The sequence below is a fragment of the Vulpes vulpes genome, chromosome 7 (assembly GCF_048418805.1).
Source record: "Vulpes vulpes isolate BD-2025 chromosome 7, VulVul3, whole genome shotgun sequence".
NCBI lineage: Eukaryota > Metazoa > Chordata > Mammalia > Carnivora > Canidae > Vulpes > Vulpes vulpes.
The window spans coordinates 20,423,130-20,440,425 of NC_132786.1; the positions used below are offsets into that span (position 1 = coordinate 20,423,130).

At 36.7% G+C, this 17,296-nt stretch overlaps 1 protein-coding gene and 1 non-coding gene across 10 annotated transcripts in view; both read left to right on the forward strand.

The window, feature by feature from the left end:
- GALNT11 (polypeptide N-acetylgalactosaminyltransferase 11) overlaps positions 1 to 17,296 on the forward strand; it is a 50,712-nt gene that overhangs the window by 19,048 nt on the left and 14,368 nt on the right. For 7 of the 9 annotated variants that reach the window (XM_025993765.2, XM_072763211.1, XM_025993766.2 and 4 more), the window contains 5 exons: positions 1,749 to 2,081; positions 9,129 to 9,252; positions 10,590 to 10,756; positions 12,982 to 13,107; positions 16,787 to 17,036. In XM_025993765.2, coding sequence (XP_025849550.1) covers positions 1,787 to 2,081; positions 9,129 to 9,252; positions 10,590 to 10,756; positions 12,982 to 13,107; positions 16,787 to 17,036 — 962 coding nt within the window. In that variant the 5' untranslated portion in view covers positions 1,749 to 1,786. Of the gene's footprint in view, positions 1 to 1,748; positions 2,082 to 9,128; positions 9,253 to 10,589; positions 10,757 to 12,981; positions 13,108 to 15,611; positions 17,037 to 17,296 lie in introns of all 9 variants that reach the window. The other 2 variants (XR_012002528.1, XR_012002529.1) reach the window with 1 other exon arrangement.
- On the forward strand, positions 5,522 to 5,640 carry LOC112916336 (small nucleolar RNA SNORA15). The gene has a single exon (XR_003234284.2). It is a non-coding gene; the product is annotated as a small nucleolar RNA SNORA15 (small nucleolar RNA).

Here is a 17,296-nt window from a genome sequence, read left to right on the forward strand (position 1 = left end):
AGGTAGGGATTTATGGGTCATTGTAAGGAAAAGATGTTCACGTATACCATTCATATTACACATTAAATTTAGATCTCAGAAGGAAAATATTAATGCTGTTAAATTTGTGCTGTATTCTTTCATTCTGTGGTTCTGTGTGCCATTCATTGTGCTAATAAGTGAGGGAATACGGTGAACAAATGAAACAAAAACTAGCCACAGTGTTTGTGGAGGATCTCTTGGTCCTGTGCAAATTACTGTGCTTTGTGTGTTAATCATTGTACCTGATACTTTACATATCTTATATAATCTGAGTATTTCATTTGATTCTAAGTATCTAGCAAGATAGTATTATTAACTTGGAATACATTTGATGAAAATGAGGCTAAGGAAATTTGGTAATTTGTCTAAAGTTACATAGCCAGTGTGTGACAGAATGGGATTAGAATTTAATCTTGTCTTTCATTATACTATTGGTTCCCAAATCTGGCTGTGTATCAGAGTTCACTGGGAACCTTGTTATCAAAGCTATAGATTGCTTAACTTTGCCTCTGCTCTCAGTTACTAATTTGAACTAACTGTAACTGTTGAATCTAGAAAGTAGGCATTAGGGCAGTTTAGTCTTTGATTGGAAAGTAGAACTATTTTCTTCAGGTTGCTTATTCTTTTTATTTTTATTTGCATTTATTCTATGCAGAATTTACTCCCAGGCCGTAAGTTTTTGTTTCTTCAGTTTCTTCTGGGATATCTTTTTCTTCTGTGCAACCTCCTCTTCTGGTTTAGGAACAATCTGTACTTTTTCAGTAAGAATCATCTTCATGTGGCAGGGAGAGCTGGAGAGCTCATGTATGGGTTAATCCGGCCATGAGTAAGTTCTACATCGCATCTTGGGGGCTTTGTTCACCTGGATGTGCTCAATGACCAGAGAATCTATATCTAAACCCTTAAGTTCAGCATTACTCTCTGCACTTTTAAGCATGTGCAGTAAAAATTCAGCACTGTTCTTGGGCCACCGACCCTGTTTCCAGCCCCACTGTTTGGCCTGTGCACACCTACCAACTCCACCATTGTAGTGACAGAATGGCACAAACTGCTTCTGCAAAGTGACATTTTTCAGATAGTTGGTGGCTTTTCAGATATGCATATCCTTGATGGCTTGGCAGTTTCACGTGTGTTCTTAAAGTGAACACAAAGATTTGAGCCTCTCGACTTGCATGATTCTGTAGGGTTTTCTGGGTCCAGCGAGTAGCGAACCATTTTCGGAGGTCACCTCAGGCCGCTTGGGGGAAGAGCAGGTTGCTTATTCTTAATAACAGATTTTAAGGTACTTGGGTTGAAAGAGTCCTATAATTTTACAGTGGAAAGGGACTTTAGATAGACTGTCATGATGCATGAGGTCCTTGTATTTACTTCATGAAAAGCCAAAATCTGAAAAAAAAATTACTGCACTGATAGCAATCCAGAGCAAAGGTAAATATCCATTAACGCGGGCACATGAAGAAGTCAGCTGTTTTGGTGCCTTTGGTTTTCCGAGCACTAACACGTTGGCTTGTGCTTTTAATTGTTGGTCCTTTTCTTTTTTTTTTTTTTTTTTAATTCATCTCTATCTATATATCTTCATATATTTGAGTCTTCATTAATGGTATGCCTAGGGGTCCTAAATAAATAGTTGAGAAGTTCTACATGGTTGTTTGGAAAACAGTGACTATGAACTTGGTGGATGATTTACCAGTATCCTGAAGGGTCTAACAGATGTCCTTTTCTTTCAGGAGATTGAAGATGGCCCTTCAGCTATGCTAGGTCTATAATGGGAAGTGTCACAGTTCGATATTTCTGTTATGGATGCCTTTTTACATCTGCAACCTGGACCGTTTTGCTTTTTATTTATTTCAACTTCAGTGAAGTGACTCAGCCACTTAAGAATGTGCCCGTCAAGGGGTCCGGACCCCATGGACCATTTCCCAAAAAATTCTATCCCCGTTTCACTCGAGGCCCAAGTCGAGTATTAGAGTCACAGTTCAAAGTAAACAGAATTGATGATATGATAGATAATCATGTTGAAGATCCAGAAAAAGGCAACATAAAATTCTCTTCTGAATTGGGTAAGTGTATTAGACTTCTGGCAGCATGTCAGAGTATTTATTTAATCATTGGAAGTTTAAATTCAGTTATTCTTTAACTCACATGTTGCTCAGGGGATTAGAAATGGATCATTTTCCCCCTCTAATTTATTTTATTGTTAATGAACTAAGGTTCTAGGATTTTGCAGACTCAGTAGGGGGATATATTCTCATTTATCCACTTCTGACTTTAATATTTTATGGGGACTTAAGAGAAAGTAATAAGGTCCAGAATGGGGGGGGGGGGGGGCGGGGAAGAAAGAAAGAAAATGCAAGCTATGGAGGAGGATTTTGTTAGCATTATTTAATAAGGGAAAGAAATGGTCAAAGGGTAACTTGACTATATACAACATATTTTGAAAGGCAGAGTTAATTAAAACAACATGAACTATTAGGTTTAGAGGTAAGCTGAAATTGTATCTCATAAGATTTCTACTTATAAGAATCGTTAAAATGCTGGAGTACATTATATATAGGAGTTTATATAATCTTGTATAAAAGGGAAACTTCTTCAAAAATTATATTCTGTTCAATTTGGAAGCAAGAATCTACTGTATATGATTTTTGCATGCTATAATTCTAGAATCTTGGTTTTAGCAAATTTTATTTTAAGGGATAAATGAGCCATTTTGGTTATCTTTAAAACTTAAAAAAAAAAAGGAAGAACTTTAATCTGGTGCTAGAAATCTCAAATAATAAGTAATTTAGGAGTAAAAGTAAGGGATTTTAAGACACTGAAATATCCACAGAATATAAAGGAAATGGTAAAACTTTTTTCATTTGATCATAGTTTCAAAGAAATAAAATCAGTTTCTAGAACTTATTGATTTTCTAATACATGGAGTTGAAAATATTTAAAATTATTTGAGGAAATAGAAACTAACACCTCAGTATTTATAAGATATACCTTCTAATCTTTTTTCAAACTGCGATTTAGACATTTTAAAAGCATTAATAGGAAAATTTCTGGCTTTTTATTCATAGTTTGGTAAAAAACTTCTATAAAGAATAACATTGAGTTTACTGTTTTGATTGAACCTTGTATTTGCCTTTGAAAGAAATAGAAAATTGTAGATGTTCAAAGTGTGACAAGCTCCAATTGCTGAGTTGAAAAACTAAATGCTTTATAACAGATACACAAACCTATTATAGCTAATAAATGAATTCAGCTAAGTTGTAGGGCACAAGATCACACAAAAACCAGTTGTATTTCTGTACATTAGCAACAGTCTGAAAATAAAGCTAAGAACAGTTCCATTTACAGTAGTATCAAAAGGAATAAAATACTTAGGAATAAACAAAGATGTGAGGCTTGAATACTGGAAACTACAAAACTGCTGAAAGAAGTAGAAGTAGACCTAAATAAATGGAACAACATGTTAGGTTCATGGATTGGAATACTAAATACTGTTAGGGTGTCAGTACTACCCAAAGCAATCCATAGATTCAGGGCAAACCTTATCAAAATCCCAGTGGCCTTTGTTGAAAAGATACAAAGCCTGATTCTAAAATTAATGTGAAATTGTACAAAGCCTGATTCTAAAATTAATGTGAAATTTCAAGGGGCACTGAATAACCAAAGCAATCTCGGAAAAATACAAAGTTGGAGGGCTCACACTTCCTGGTTTCAAAACTTTCTACAAAGCTGCAATAATCAAAACAGTGTGATATTGCCTAAAGACAGATATATAGATCAGTGGGTAAACTGAGAGTCTGGAAATAACCCCACAACATTTCTGGCCACTTGATTTTAAAACAATGTGCCAAGCCTATTTTAATGGAGGAAAATAGTCTCTTCAAATGCTGTTGGGACAAATTAGATAGCTACATGCAGAGAAATGAAGTTGGAACCCTATATCATATGTAAAAATTAACTCAGAATGAATTAAAGACCTAAATATAAGCGCTAAGACCATAAAAGCCTTGAATGAATCCCAGAGATCAATCTTCATGACCTTGGGTTTGGCAGTAATTTCTTACATGACACCAAAAGTATAAGTAATGAGAAAAAAAAATAAATTGGACATCATTGAAATTAAAAACTTTTGTACATTGTACGTCAAAGAAGACAATCAAAGTGAAAACGACAAGCCACAGGATGGGAGAAAATGTTTGCATATCCTGTCTCTCATGGGGATCCGTTACCCAGAATATATAAAGAACTCTTACAGCTCAACAATAAAAAGACAAATAGCCCAATTTAAAAATGGGCAAAGGGGATCCCTGGGTGGCTCAGCGGTTTGGCGCCTGCCTTTGGCCCAGGGTGCAATCCTGGAGTTCCGGGATCGAGTCCCGCATCAGGCTCCCGGCATGGAGCCTGCTTCTCCCTCCTCCTGTCTCTCTCTCTCTCTCTCTCTCTCTCTCTGTGTCTATCATAAATAAATAAATAAATCTTAAAAAAAAATTTAAAAATAAAATAAAAATGGGCAAAGAATTTGATAGACATTTCTCCAAATACAAATAAGCACATAAGATGTTCAACATAGTTATTACAGAAATGTAAATCAGAACCACAATGAGATGCTATTTCATACTTGCTAGGATGGTTATAATTTTTAAAAAGGAAAATCACAAGTGTTGGCCAGGATACAGAGAAATTGGAAACTTCGTACATTGCGGGTATGTATGTAAAATGATGTAGCAACTATGGAAAACGGTTTGGTGGTTCCTCAATAAGTTAAACTTAGAATTACCATATGGCCCAGCAATTCCAGTCCTGGATTTATACCCAAAAGAATTGCAGTCAGATGTTCAAACAAAAATTTATACACAGATGTTCATAGCACTATTCTCAATGAACAGAGGTGGCGAGAACCCAACTGTCCAGTTGATGAAAAGGACAGACAAAATGTTTATTCAGGTACAGAAAGGAATGAAGTCTGACACAAGGAGAAGCCTTGAAAACATTACGATAAGTGAAAGAAGCAAGACATAAAAGGTCAAATACAGTGTGATTTCATTTATATGAAATGTAGGCAGATGTATGGAGAATAAGAAGCAGATTAGCGGTTAGGGGGCTGGGGTGGGAGGAGGGCGGGAGGCTTGCTTTAACAGGTACAGGGTTTCATTTTGGGGTGGTGTGAATACCTGCAACTATGTGTGCTGGCTGCGCCACATTGCAAGTGTAGTCAGTGTCACTGAGGGTGAACTCTATGTTATATCCATTTTTACCACAGTGATAAAAGACGAAAAACCTACTCAACTTCTATGATGAGAACTTAATTTAGAAGGAATTAATATAAATCAATATAGTAATAGTTAAAAGTATGGTTATTGCTGAATAGGGCATTATCATTAAATAGGGAAAAGAATCTATAAAGTACATTTTAGAAAGATGATCAACAATAAATTTAAAATTAAAAATAGGTTTTCTAATTTAATCCATAGTTAATTATAAAAGAACTTGAAATAGCTCCTTTGAGGCATGCCTGAGTACTGTGTTTTTCTTATCCGTAGTTTACACAGCCAAACAACAGGCAAATGCCTGTGCTGGTATGGGGAGTTCTTTCATAGCTTATCATTTTCTAAAGTAGGTACAAATAAACTTTTACATGAAGCTGGCAAGAGCTTTCCAAGTACTAGTTAATTGGATCACTTTGCTTTTTGATTCTGTTTCTTATATTGTATTCAAATGCAGTATTAAAATTGCTGTGGTCATACTGTAAAAATACTTTTTAAATTAAAAAACTAGATCCTCTGGCATGCTAGTTAATTGGCTGTGATTTTTTTATATGAGCAGGGGAGGGACAAAAGTAAGCTAAAGTGATTTTCCCCCCAGTTGTATTGAGATAAAATTGACATTGTATTGGTTTAAGGTATACATCATACTGACTTCATGTAAGTATATATTGCAAAATGATTACTACACTAAGTTTAGTCAACGTCAATCACTTCACATAGTTAAAAATGTTTTTTTCTTGTGATGAGAACTTTTAAGATCTGAGAGTAGCCATTTTCAAATAACTAGAAGTTGTATCTTTTAACCAATCTTTACCCAGTCTGTACCTCCACCCCACCTCACCTCTGGCAACCATGTCTGTTCTCTGTCTCTAGGAGTTCCCTTTTTTTAGATTCCACATTTTTTAAAAAATCATACAGCATTACAGTATTTGTCTTTCTCTATTTCACTTAGCATAATGCCCTCAAGATATGCCCATCTGTTGTCACAAATGCCGGATTTCCCTTCTTTAATGGGTGGTGTGTGTGTACCACATTTATTTATTTACTCCCCTATAGATGGACATAAAGTGATGTTTTAATATGGAATAATTTTTCAACAAGAGATATGTATTAGAAAATAATCCTTACAGTATCAGTATGCACTAGTCCTTTGATTTACTGAATCAAGGAGTAAGTATTTATTGAAAATCTGTTTGTGCAAGGCACTGTCTTAGGTGTTGGGTATCAAGTAATTTTTATTTTATGTTTTTTACATGCTCACAAAGTTTCTGCTTTCATCGAGTTTGCATCCTCTTATAAAATGCTAGTAGAGCTTTTTTCTTTCATATTTAAAAAAGGATGTATTCACACACCAAAAAACCCAGATAATCCAAATTAAGAATGGGCAGAAGGTATGAACAGATATTTCTCCAAAGAAGACCTCCAGATGACCATAAAGACACATAAAAAGATGCTCAATATCACTCATCATCAGGGAAATGCAAATCAAAACCACAATGAGCTAGCACCTCACACCTGTCAAAATGGCTAAAAACAACACAAGAAACAAGTGTTGGTGAGCATGTGGAGAAAAGGAACTCTCATGCACTGTTGGTGAGAATACATACTGGTGCAGTCACTCTGGAAAACAATATGGAAGTTTCTCAAAAAATTAAAAGTAGAATTACCGGGACACCTGGGTGGCTCAACAGTTGAATATCTGCCTTTGGCTCGGCATAATCCCCGAGTGCCAGGATTGAGTCCCACATTGGGCTTCCTACATGGAGCCTACTTCTCCCTCTGCCTATGTCTCTGCCTCTCTCTTTCTGTGTCTCTCATGAATAAATAAATAAATAAATAAATACAATCTTTTTGAAAATAAATAATAAGAATTACCATGATTCAGTCACTGTATTACAAAAACACTAAATTGAAAAGATATGTGTACCCATGTTTATTGCAGTATTATTACAATAGCTGAATTATAGAAGCAACCTGAGTGTTCATTGATAGATGAATGAATAAAGAAGTGTGTGTGTATAGAGACACACACACACACACTGGAATATTACTCAGCCATAATAAAAAAGAATAAAATCTTGCCATTTGCAACAAATAGATGGATCTAGAGGGTATAATGCTAAATGAAATAAGTCAGAGAAAGATGAATACCATATGATTTCATTTGTGGAATTTAAGAAGCAAAAAAGAGACAACAAGAAACACTCTTAATGAGAACAAACTGGAGTTGTCAGGAGGTGGGTGGGGGATGGGTGAAATAGGTATAGGGGATGAAGAGTATATTATTATGATGAGCACTGCATATGGCATAGAATTAACATGTTAACTAGTGACAGTTAAAATGTAAGCACGATTCTGTCAATTATAGACAAAGATTGAAAGTAATCTTCAGGTAATTGAGAATCACTGTTTAGGGTACCTAAATATATGGAAAACACTGTGTAATAGAAGCAAAACATGTAATTCTGTGTTCGTTTTTAGCCAGTAAGAACAGAGTATGCAGGGCCACCAAATACTTTAAAGTTTGTAGGGATCCCTGGGTGGCTTTGGCAGCTTCCCACCTGCCTTCAGCCCAGGGCGTGATCCTGGGCTCCCTGCATGGAGCCTGCTTCTCCCTCTGCCTGTGTCTCTGCCTCTCTCTGTGTGTGTCTCTCATGAATAAATAAATAAACTCTTAAAAAAAAAAGTTTGTAGAGGTCTATTAATAATAAAAATATTTCATTAAAAAAAAAAAAGATGTACTCCAACTTTAAAAGCTCATAGAAAAAGCATATTAAAAGGTAGCGTTTCCCAAAGTGGATCTTGGGACTCTCTAGTCATCTGTGGTCAAATTGTGGAAGCAGTGCATCCTGTATCCCATCCCATCTCCTCACACCTGGGTATCTATAAAGCAGTCAACATTATTAGAGGATTAGGATTGTCCTGCCATTCAAAACAAACAACCTGTTTGACTTTCAAAATTCATTGTTTCCCTGAATTGTTTGACTTTGAAATCCTTTTTTCTTTTTAACATGTGTTACTGTCCGGTGGAATTAGATTTCTGTGACTAGACTTTGGGAAATGCTGGTACAAGGGAATCATTCTGTGAGGAGAGGTTAAAGGTTTGATACGAGAAAGAGCGAAAAAGAGATCTTGTCCTCTATGTAAAGGTAAGGTTTCTGAATGTTAGAGCAGGATGTTACAGTGATTTTGGTGGGATCTCTGAGGGAATTTCTTGACTGTGAAGCTGATTAAAGTCTGGAATCAGAGACTTTTTATTTTTATTTTTTTAAGTTTTTATTTATTTATGATAGTCACAGAGAGAGATTGAGAGAGAGAGAGGCAGAGACACAGGCAGAGGGAGAAGCAGGCTCCATGCACCGGAAGCCCGACGTGGGATTCGATCCCGGGTCTCCAGGATCGCGCCCTGGGCCAAAGGCAGGCGCCAAACCGCTACGCCACCCAGGGATCCCGGAATCAGAGACTTTTTATAGAAAGGCTTATCAATAGTCTTTTTAGGAGAAAGGTTCCTGTAAAAACTTGCCTGTTATTGGGACCTGTTGAGATCCCCATGGGTTTTATGATTTGTTGCTTTTATGGAAAAATCATCAAGTCTTTTTTCTCTGGTTATATGTAAGAATGAGCAGGTATCATTTATGGTTAAGGTGTACCTAATTTTTGAGCTAGACTGAGAACAATTTGATTCTCTTCAGTTTACTTTTTTGAAAATGGAGACAAGCTAGATTTGAGACACATGGCTATTTGGTTATAAGAGGTTAAAGTCAGGATTTTCTTAGGATTATAATATCAATAATAACTGTAGTAATCCTTTCCAGATTTAACATACTGACTAACACCAATTGTTTGCAGGTATGATTTTTAATGAACGTGATCAGGAGTTGAGAGACTTGGGCTATCAGAAACATGCCTTCAATATGCTTATCAGTAACCGCTTGGGCTACCACAGAGATGTCCCGGACACAAGGAATGCTGCGTACGTTTCTCATTAGTTTATGCTACTGCGTTTTAATGACACAGCACTTTTAGTAGCAGTATATAAGTCTTGATGGCGTTAATATTTTTGCAGTGGGCTTCATTATTCAGGATACTAGAAAACCTAAGACAGATTTTCCACTCCCGTTATAACGACTTAAGGCTTGAGATTATACTAGCAAAGTTCTAGAGCTTGCTCTGTTTCTTTTGAAATTTAAAATCGTAGTGAAAGGCAAGAGGTATTAATGGCATGTAGTTAGATAACTTTCTCAGTATAAATTTGTTTTTTATTTATTTATTTATTTTTGATAAATTTGTTTTAAATGTTTATTGTATTTGTGACAAAGGAATGAAAAATCCGTGAAGAATTTTACTTAACTCACTTTTGTCTGCATCATTTTTGTTGTTTCAAAGGCTTTTCACTCATGGTTGGTTATTCAGTCATTCCACAGACCTTTTTGAGCGCCTTTATTTTCTAGAACATTGTATTAGGTCTTGGAAATAAGTGGAGTAAGACATATTCCCTGGGATCACGGGACTTAAGGTGTAGCAGGGGGGATAGATAAGGGAATAGGTAATTGCAGTAGCACAAGCATGACGGCTGTGGTAGGAACTGTGAAGTGGGGATCCTGAAAGTGGAGTGGTCAGGGAAGTCCTCCTAGAGGGTGATGGTGGAACAGTGCGCAAGGGACATCTCCTGTGCATAGGGAACAGATCAAGGCATGGAAAGGTGTGGAAACCATTCACTGTGGCTGTAATGGAGGAACACCAGGAGACTGGAGGCCCAGATGTTGGAATGCTCTGTATGCCATGCAAAAGAACATGGAACTCTGGGTTTTATTCTTTAAGTTAGTGATTTTTTATTGTTTTTCATCACATAGTTGCTCTTCCATGATATTGATTTATGTCCTAGTTTACTCAAATATTTTTCTATTGGGCAAGAAATGACATTTTCAAATACAAAGTTTTATATCTCTGTTAGTTCCTTTTGAATGTTCGTTGAAAGGTGAAGCTGAACATTGGCTTATGAATACTGCATTAAAAGCTATTAGTGGTTTCATACAAATAACACAGGTTTATGTAACCTCTACCAAAAAATTTTAAAAAGTCATTTTTTAAATGTTGATCTAAAAATAAGCAGATAGCAGGTATTGGAGAGAGAAATTATTGTAAAATTCTTGAGTATGACACCACAGTGTATTCTTAAATGCTTTTTAAGAAATTTTTGTTATAATGTAGTAGAGGCTGAACAAGAGGCAGTTTAAATGTTTAGTGAATGATGATCTAAAACATTTGAGCCTTTTAAGATGTTGCATTTTGCCATATGTGTCTTCACAGATGTAGAGACAAGTCTTACCCTGCAGACCTGCCAGTTGCTAGTGTTGTTATCTGTTTCTACAACGAAGCCTTGTCTGCCTTGCTCCGTACTGTGCACAGTGTTCTAGACCGCACGCCAGCCCAGCTCCTTCATGAAATCATCCTTGTGGATGATGACAGTGACTTTGGTAAGGGATGTCATAGTTGATATTGTGGGATCTGGACTGTTGATCACGGTAGAATTAGTATCAACAGAGCTGACTATTCACATGTATGGTGGGTAGGACGCTGGTCCACACAGTTGCAGTGGAGTCGGCGGCAAGTACTTACCTGTTTGTTGATTAGAGATAGGTTTAAGGAAACAGAAAAAAAAAAAAAAAAAAAGGAAACAGCATTATCTTTGTAATCTTTTGATAGACTGCTATTTAAATTTGGCCCCTGAAATTTTTCCTCTGGCTTACCTTTTTTAAAAAATTCTTTTATTTCAAAACAACTATAGATTAGTAACAGTGAGTTACAAAAGAGGTCCCGCGATCCCTTCAACCAGTTTCCTCCATTGGTATATCTAACATAGTTACAATGCAACATCAAAGCCAGGAACTTGACATCAGTACAGTCTTTGTGTACAGTTCTGTGTCATGTTATCCTGTGTGTACATTCCTGTAACCACACAAATCTGACTCGTGCTACCTTTTCATATTCACATCTACCTCCCTGACCCACTCGCTCCCTGATCCCCTGCAAATTCTGTCTCTGTGATTTTGTTTCTTTCTCTGTGATTTTGTTATTTTAAGAATGGTTACATAAATAGAATCATAATATGTGACCTTTCGATACTAGCTTTTTCTCAGTGTAGTGCCTTGGGCTTATATTTCTCTGATAGGTCTGTTATACCGACTATCTCCAGATAAAAGTGGATTGCATTGTGATAGCCCTTACATGATCTCTGAATGCCAGTGTTTTATGATTCAGTACATATGTTATACACTTTTTAAAAATTTATTATTGAAGTATAATCGACATACAGCATTATATTTGTTTTAGTTGTACGGCATATTGTTTCAGCAGTTCTGTATGTTACTTAGTGCTTACCACATCTGTCACCATACCGTGTTACCACGATTTTATTGAACTATATACCGTCTGCTATACTTTTTCATCTCTGTGATTTGTTTTATAACTGGAAATTTGTACTTTCTTCGATTCAGCATGGAATTCCTGAGAACAGTTTCACGTACACACAGGACAGAAGGCTCTTTATTTATGCTACTTATTCAGCTCGCAGCTACCTTGAATGATAGGTGGTATCCTCATTTTATGAAGGAGGAAATATTAAATAATTTGCTTGAGGTCTCATAGCTGTTAAGTGGTAGAGTTGAAATTAGTCCCCTGGTCCACATAGCTCTAAGCCTTCTGCTCTTTTCATTAAGGCAAGGTGCAGAAGTACATTAATGAATTGTATGCATGATACATTGCCAGTTACATATTTTCCATTACTCAAGACTTTATTAGCATCTCTTATCAACAACAGAATTAGTCTACCAGTTAAATATATAAAGCAAGAAAATGTACCCTGAGCTCAATGGGAACAGAATGCTTAAATCTTGGCAGGTACTGAAATAACACAAGAGAAAATTTAGAAGGGTTAATAGAAAACAAAGCTTAATTTCAAAAATGAATGATTAAAAAACCAAGATTGTGAGTCTGGATAAAGTAAAAGATTGACCAAGTACTAACTTGTAGAATTTATGGTGTTGAAATTCTTTTAATCTGTATTTGTTTTTCAGTTTGTAGCTGTTTAAAATTGAAAATTCACAATAACTTAACCATGGTTTATTTACTAACAATGAAAAGAATTATATCCTCTTTGTAGTTATGAAATTTAAAGCTAAACTAGAATTTATAAAAAAATAATTTAGTGCCCTTGGAAGGTGCTACATTATAAAAGGACATATTTACTGTTGTTACTGTATAATTCTTGGTAGGGGCAATAGAAGTTGTTTCAATTACTCTGAAACAGAGTCATAATAAATTACTTTGAAACAAAAGACAAACTTCATTTTTTTGGTTTTAAATCTGATTTTATATGCAGTCAACTGAACATTCACTGAAGATACTCATTTCAAACATACTTTATGCAAAAGCATTGTGCTAGTTGCTGTGGAAATATGAGTAAGTCTGTAAGGTTAGTATTTTTCTTGGCTAGTGTTTCAACTCTTACTCTTGATTTCTTTGCTTTTTCTTCCTTCAAGATAAGCTACAATATTTTTAAAAAAATAATAAAACAGAAGATTCTATAATATTTACTTGATAATTTGTTGTTGCAAGTACCAGATAGAATCTTGGAGTAGCTATAAAAAAAAGTCTTTGTATATATCTCCTGTGGTTTTATTATGGGACTCTTTGTTTTCAGATGATTTGAAAGGAGAACTAGAGGAGTATGTCCAAAAATACCTCCCTGGAAAAATTAAAGTAATAAGAAACACAAAGCGTGAGGGACTGATTCGAGGAAGGATGATTGGAGCAGCCCACGCAACAGGTATAACTTCTACTACCCTTCTCAGTGGGTGTTGAGTGATGAAGGCTTTGTCCTTGGAGCCTTTCCTGATTGTACAGCGATTTGTGAAAAGTGATGTCTTAAATAGGCATTGTCAGCAGGAGAGATGAGGCTTGTTCACTTTGGGAAGTTTCTTCAAAACTCTAACCCTGTTGCCCCAAAACACAGACTCCCAAAAAGGTGAGCTTTAGAGTCCAAGCTGATCTGTTTTCATAGTGGCCCTTACTGCGAATTACTACATAGGTTTGTATCTTGTTTACTTATGTAAGGAGATGAGAAAAACACAATGTAACTGAACTTCTGTAATTTTTAAAGTTTTTAATTAAAATTTTCTAAAAGATTTATTTATTTGAGAGTGTGCTAACTAGTGTGCAAGGGGAAGGGACAGAGGGAGAAGGGAGATAGAAAATCAGCAGACTTCACACTGAGCATGGAGCCTGACGCGCAGGGCTCAATTCCACAACTCTGGGATCATGACCTGAGCTGAAATCAAGAGTCAGATGGACCCTCAAACAGCTGAGCCAGGTGCTCAGCTATACAGATGCCCCTATAATTTTTTTAATACAAAATCTAAAATATGTGTACCTAAACTCTTTGATTTGAATTATGCAAATAATTCTTAAGGACAGATACATACCCCTACCTGGTGATAATGCATCATGAGTTTTGTTGGATAAATGGACATCATATTGAAATTTGATTTACAGGTGCACCTGGCTCAGTGAGTAGTGACTCTTGATCTCTGGGGTTGTAAGTTCAAGCCCCACACTGGGTGTGGAGATTACTTCAAAAATCTTTAAAAATAAATAAAATTAAAAATTAAAATTGATATATAAAACTATAAAGGTATTTTCTTTAAAATTCTCTCCCAATCCTTTGGAGTCCATGAAAGGTAAAGTCTCCATTACTAATATATCTTTAAAACATTTTCAGCATGCTGGAGACCCGGGATCAAATCCCACGTCAGGCTCCCGGTGCATGGAGCCTGCTTCTCCCTCTGCCTGTGTCTCTGCCTCTCTCTCTCTCTGTGACTATCATAAAAAATAAAATAAAATAAAAAATAATAAAAAATTAAATTAAATTAAAAAAAAAAACATTTTCAGCATGTACTCATCTCCCATTTTAAAAAGAAAGAGTAGATACCAAATTTAGTCTTCTGCAGAAAAAATATCTGATCAGTCCTCAGTTACATTACATTGAATCCACTGTATTTTCTTTTAAGATTTTATTTGTTTATTCATGAGACACAGAGACAGACAGACAGACAGACAGATGGGCAGAGGGAGAAGCAGGCTCCATGTAGGGAGCCTGACGTGGGGCTTGATCCCAGGTCTCCAAGATCAGGCCCTGAGCTGTAGGCGGCACTAAACCACTGAGCCACCCGGGCTGCCTGTATTTCTTTTTTATGGTTACTTCTGTAAGGTTAGTGATCCTGATTTTCACTTATGATCTTGATAAAATTTTCCTTTTAAAATAAATTTATTGGGATCCCTGGGTGGTGCAGCGGTTCGGCGCCTGCCTTTGGCCCAGGGCGCGATCCTGGAGACCCGGGATCGAATCCCACATCGGGCTCCTGGTGCATGGAGCCTGCTTCTCCCTCTGCCTGTGTCTCTGCCTTTCTCTCTCTCTCTCTCTCTCTCTGTGACTATCATAAATAAATAATAATAAAAAAAAATTAAAAAAATAAAATAAAATAAATTTATTTAAGTTAAATGAGTCAGTTTTAAAATATTAGGTATATAATATTGCAGGTAGTGTATGAATACAGCAAAAACAATTTTGAAGGTAATTTGAGAATTCTAGAAGTTGGGGCAGGGGCTCAGAGTGACATTTCCCACCTTCCCGTGTGCCCCTTGCATCAAGATGACCAACACAAGGGTTTATGGTGGCTGGCACTGCTCTCTCTACTACCCCTCCTGTATACCTGTTATCCTTCTTGCTGAGTATAGTTGAGACTTTATTTTTTAGACTTTCTCTTAAAGCCACAGTGAACTGAAGTAATTCACAAGCATCCAGTTTATAGTCATATGTAGAAGGAATTCAAGGCTTATGATTTTTTTCTTTAAAATTCTAGTCAAATAAGTACTTAATGATTTGGCTGATTTGAGATAAAATTGTGGGAAATGGCAAGATTATGCCATTACAATACATTATTACTGAAAGTTTATGTTTTTCAGATAACAACAGTTATTTAGTTTTTTTCTTTATGGTCTGTTGGTCCTTGTTCAGATATAGTTTAGAGTCTGTCAGAAGTAAGCCGGTTTTGGGAAAGTCAGTCTCAGGCTCAGCATAACCAGGCGTAATCTTACTTCATTTAGTTAAGTCAGAAAAAGTAACATTTTTAGAATTAAGAAAAGCTATGAATATATTTTCTCTTCAAAGGAACTTTGATTTAATTGGCTTCACATTGACTAGTTACAGGCTGGGCATTTTGCCTTTCTGTTATAAAGGACAGCTGGTAAGCTGTATGCTTTTTACATCCTCAGAGGTCATTTACGGGCATTGAGCTTACCTAATTGTCATCATGGAGAACTTTCTTGCCTGATGTATTTCTGCTATCCTGTTGAAGTAGGATGCTTCTTATTAAAGTAGGTGCTTTTAAGGAATTCATATAAAATCTATAATGATGCATTTTATGGATAAACCTTTAGAATAATAATAATGCTACTTGATGATAAGATTCTAAGTTTCTCAGTTACTAAGAATAGCCATGAAGTTATTAAAGAAATTTGGAATTGTCAAAGAAACCTGCACTGCTCCTCACATTTATCAAAAGGGATTAAAAATGCAAGATAAAATCATTAATGATTTTTATTTTACTGGCTAGAAGAAAAGATATCCCATTGGCTCATGAGAACTGCTATAGCCAACCGGGTTGGAGAATTAGGAAGGAAAAGTGGAAGATACAAGAAGAAATGAGCAATGTCACAGTTGAATAGCGATTTCAGAAGAGAAGGGAACCCATGTCACAGACATGGTAAAAGCAGTACATGCTTCTCTCACTCCTGAAAGAATTACTGTGTTGTGGCAATGATCAATAATATGGTCATGTTTCTGAGTCACCAGTGAAAACAATTATGTTCTCTAGCCTCTGTTTACAAGGCAAGGAAATCTATCCTAAGTTTAGATTTTTTTTTTTAAGTGAGGAGGGAGGGGCAGAGGGAGAAGATGAGACTCTCGAGCCAACTCCCTGCTGAGCACAGAGCCTGACTCAGAGCTCGATTCCCAACCCTGAGATCATGACCTGAGCTGAAACCAAGAGTCACACACAATTTGATGCACTACCCAGGTGCCCCTAAATTTAGAAATGTTATGATTGCAGTAAATGTAATAAAAATATCTCTGTACAAGTCGCTGCTGGCTGTCTTTGTACCATACTCCATACCTTTCTGTCCAAAGAACAGAATTATTCCTGTGAGACTTTTAATCTTTTCACTGAGGAGAATCAGAATTTATTTGCACATGTTCCTCAATCGTAGCAGTATGCTTGAAGCAGAATTCCTGGCTAAATAACCTCTTTTCCTGACTGGTGATTGGAGTAGTGGTTTAATTGTTGGGTTGGAAGGGTGGCAGATGTAAACACATCATCTGATTGAACTGGCAGCCGTACCTCAATTGAGTGCTGTGACGCTCTCAGGTCCTCTGTTGTTTGCCTCCTCAGGAGAAGTCCTCGTGTTCCTGGACAGCCACTGTGAAGTAAATGTGATGTGGCTGCAGCCCTTGCTGGCCGCCATCCAGGAGGATCAGCAGACCGTGGTGTGCCCCGTCATTGATATCATCAGTGCAGACACGCTCGCGTACAGCTCGTCCCCTGTTGTGCGGGGAGGTTTCAACTGGGGGCTACACTTCAAGTGGGATCTCGTTCCCCTTTCTGAGCTGGGAGGACCAGAAGGAGCTACTGCACCAATAAAGTGAGATTTCTCCTTGATTTGAAAAATTCCTATCGAAGTACTTGCAAAAGAGAAAAAATATTTAAAGAGAATCCCTTCTTTGCAAGAAGTATTGGCTTAATTTGTCCATTAGAAATTCTTGAATGCTTTTTTAAAAAATAATATTTATTTATTCATGAGAGACACACAGAGAGGGAGGCAGAGACACAGGCAGAGGGAGAAGCAGGCTCCATGAAGGGAGCCCGATGTGGAACTCGATCCTGGGTCTCCAGGATCGCGCC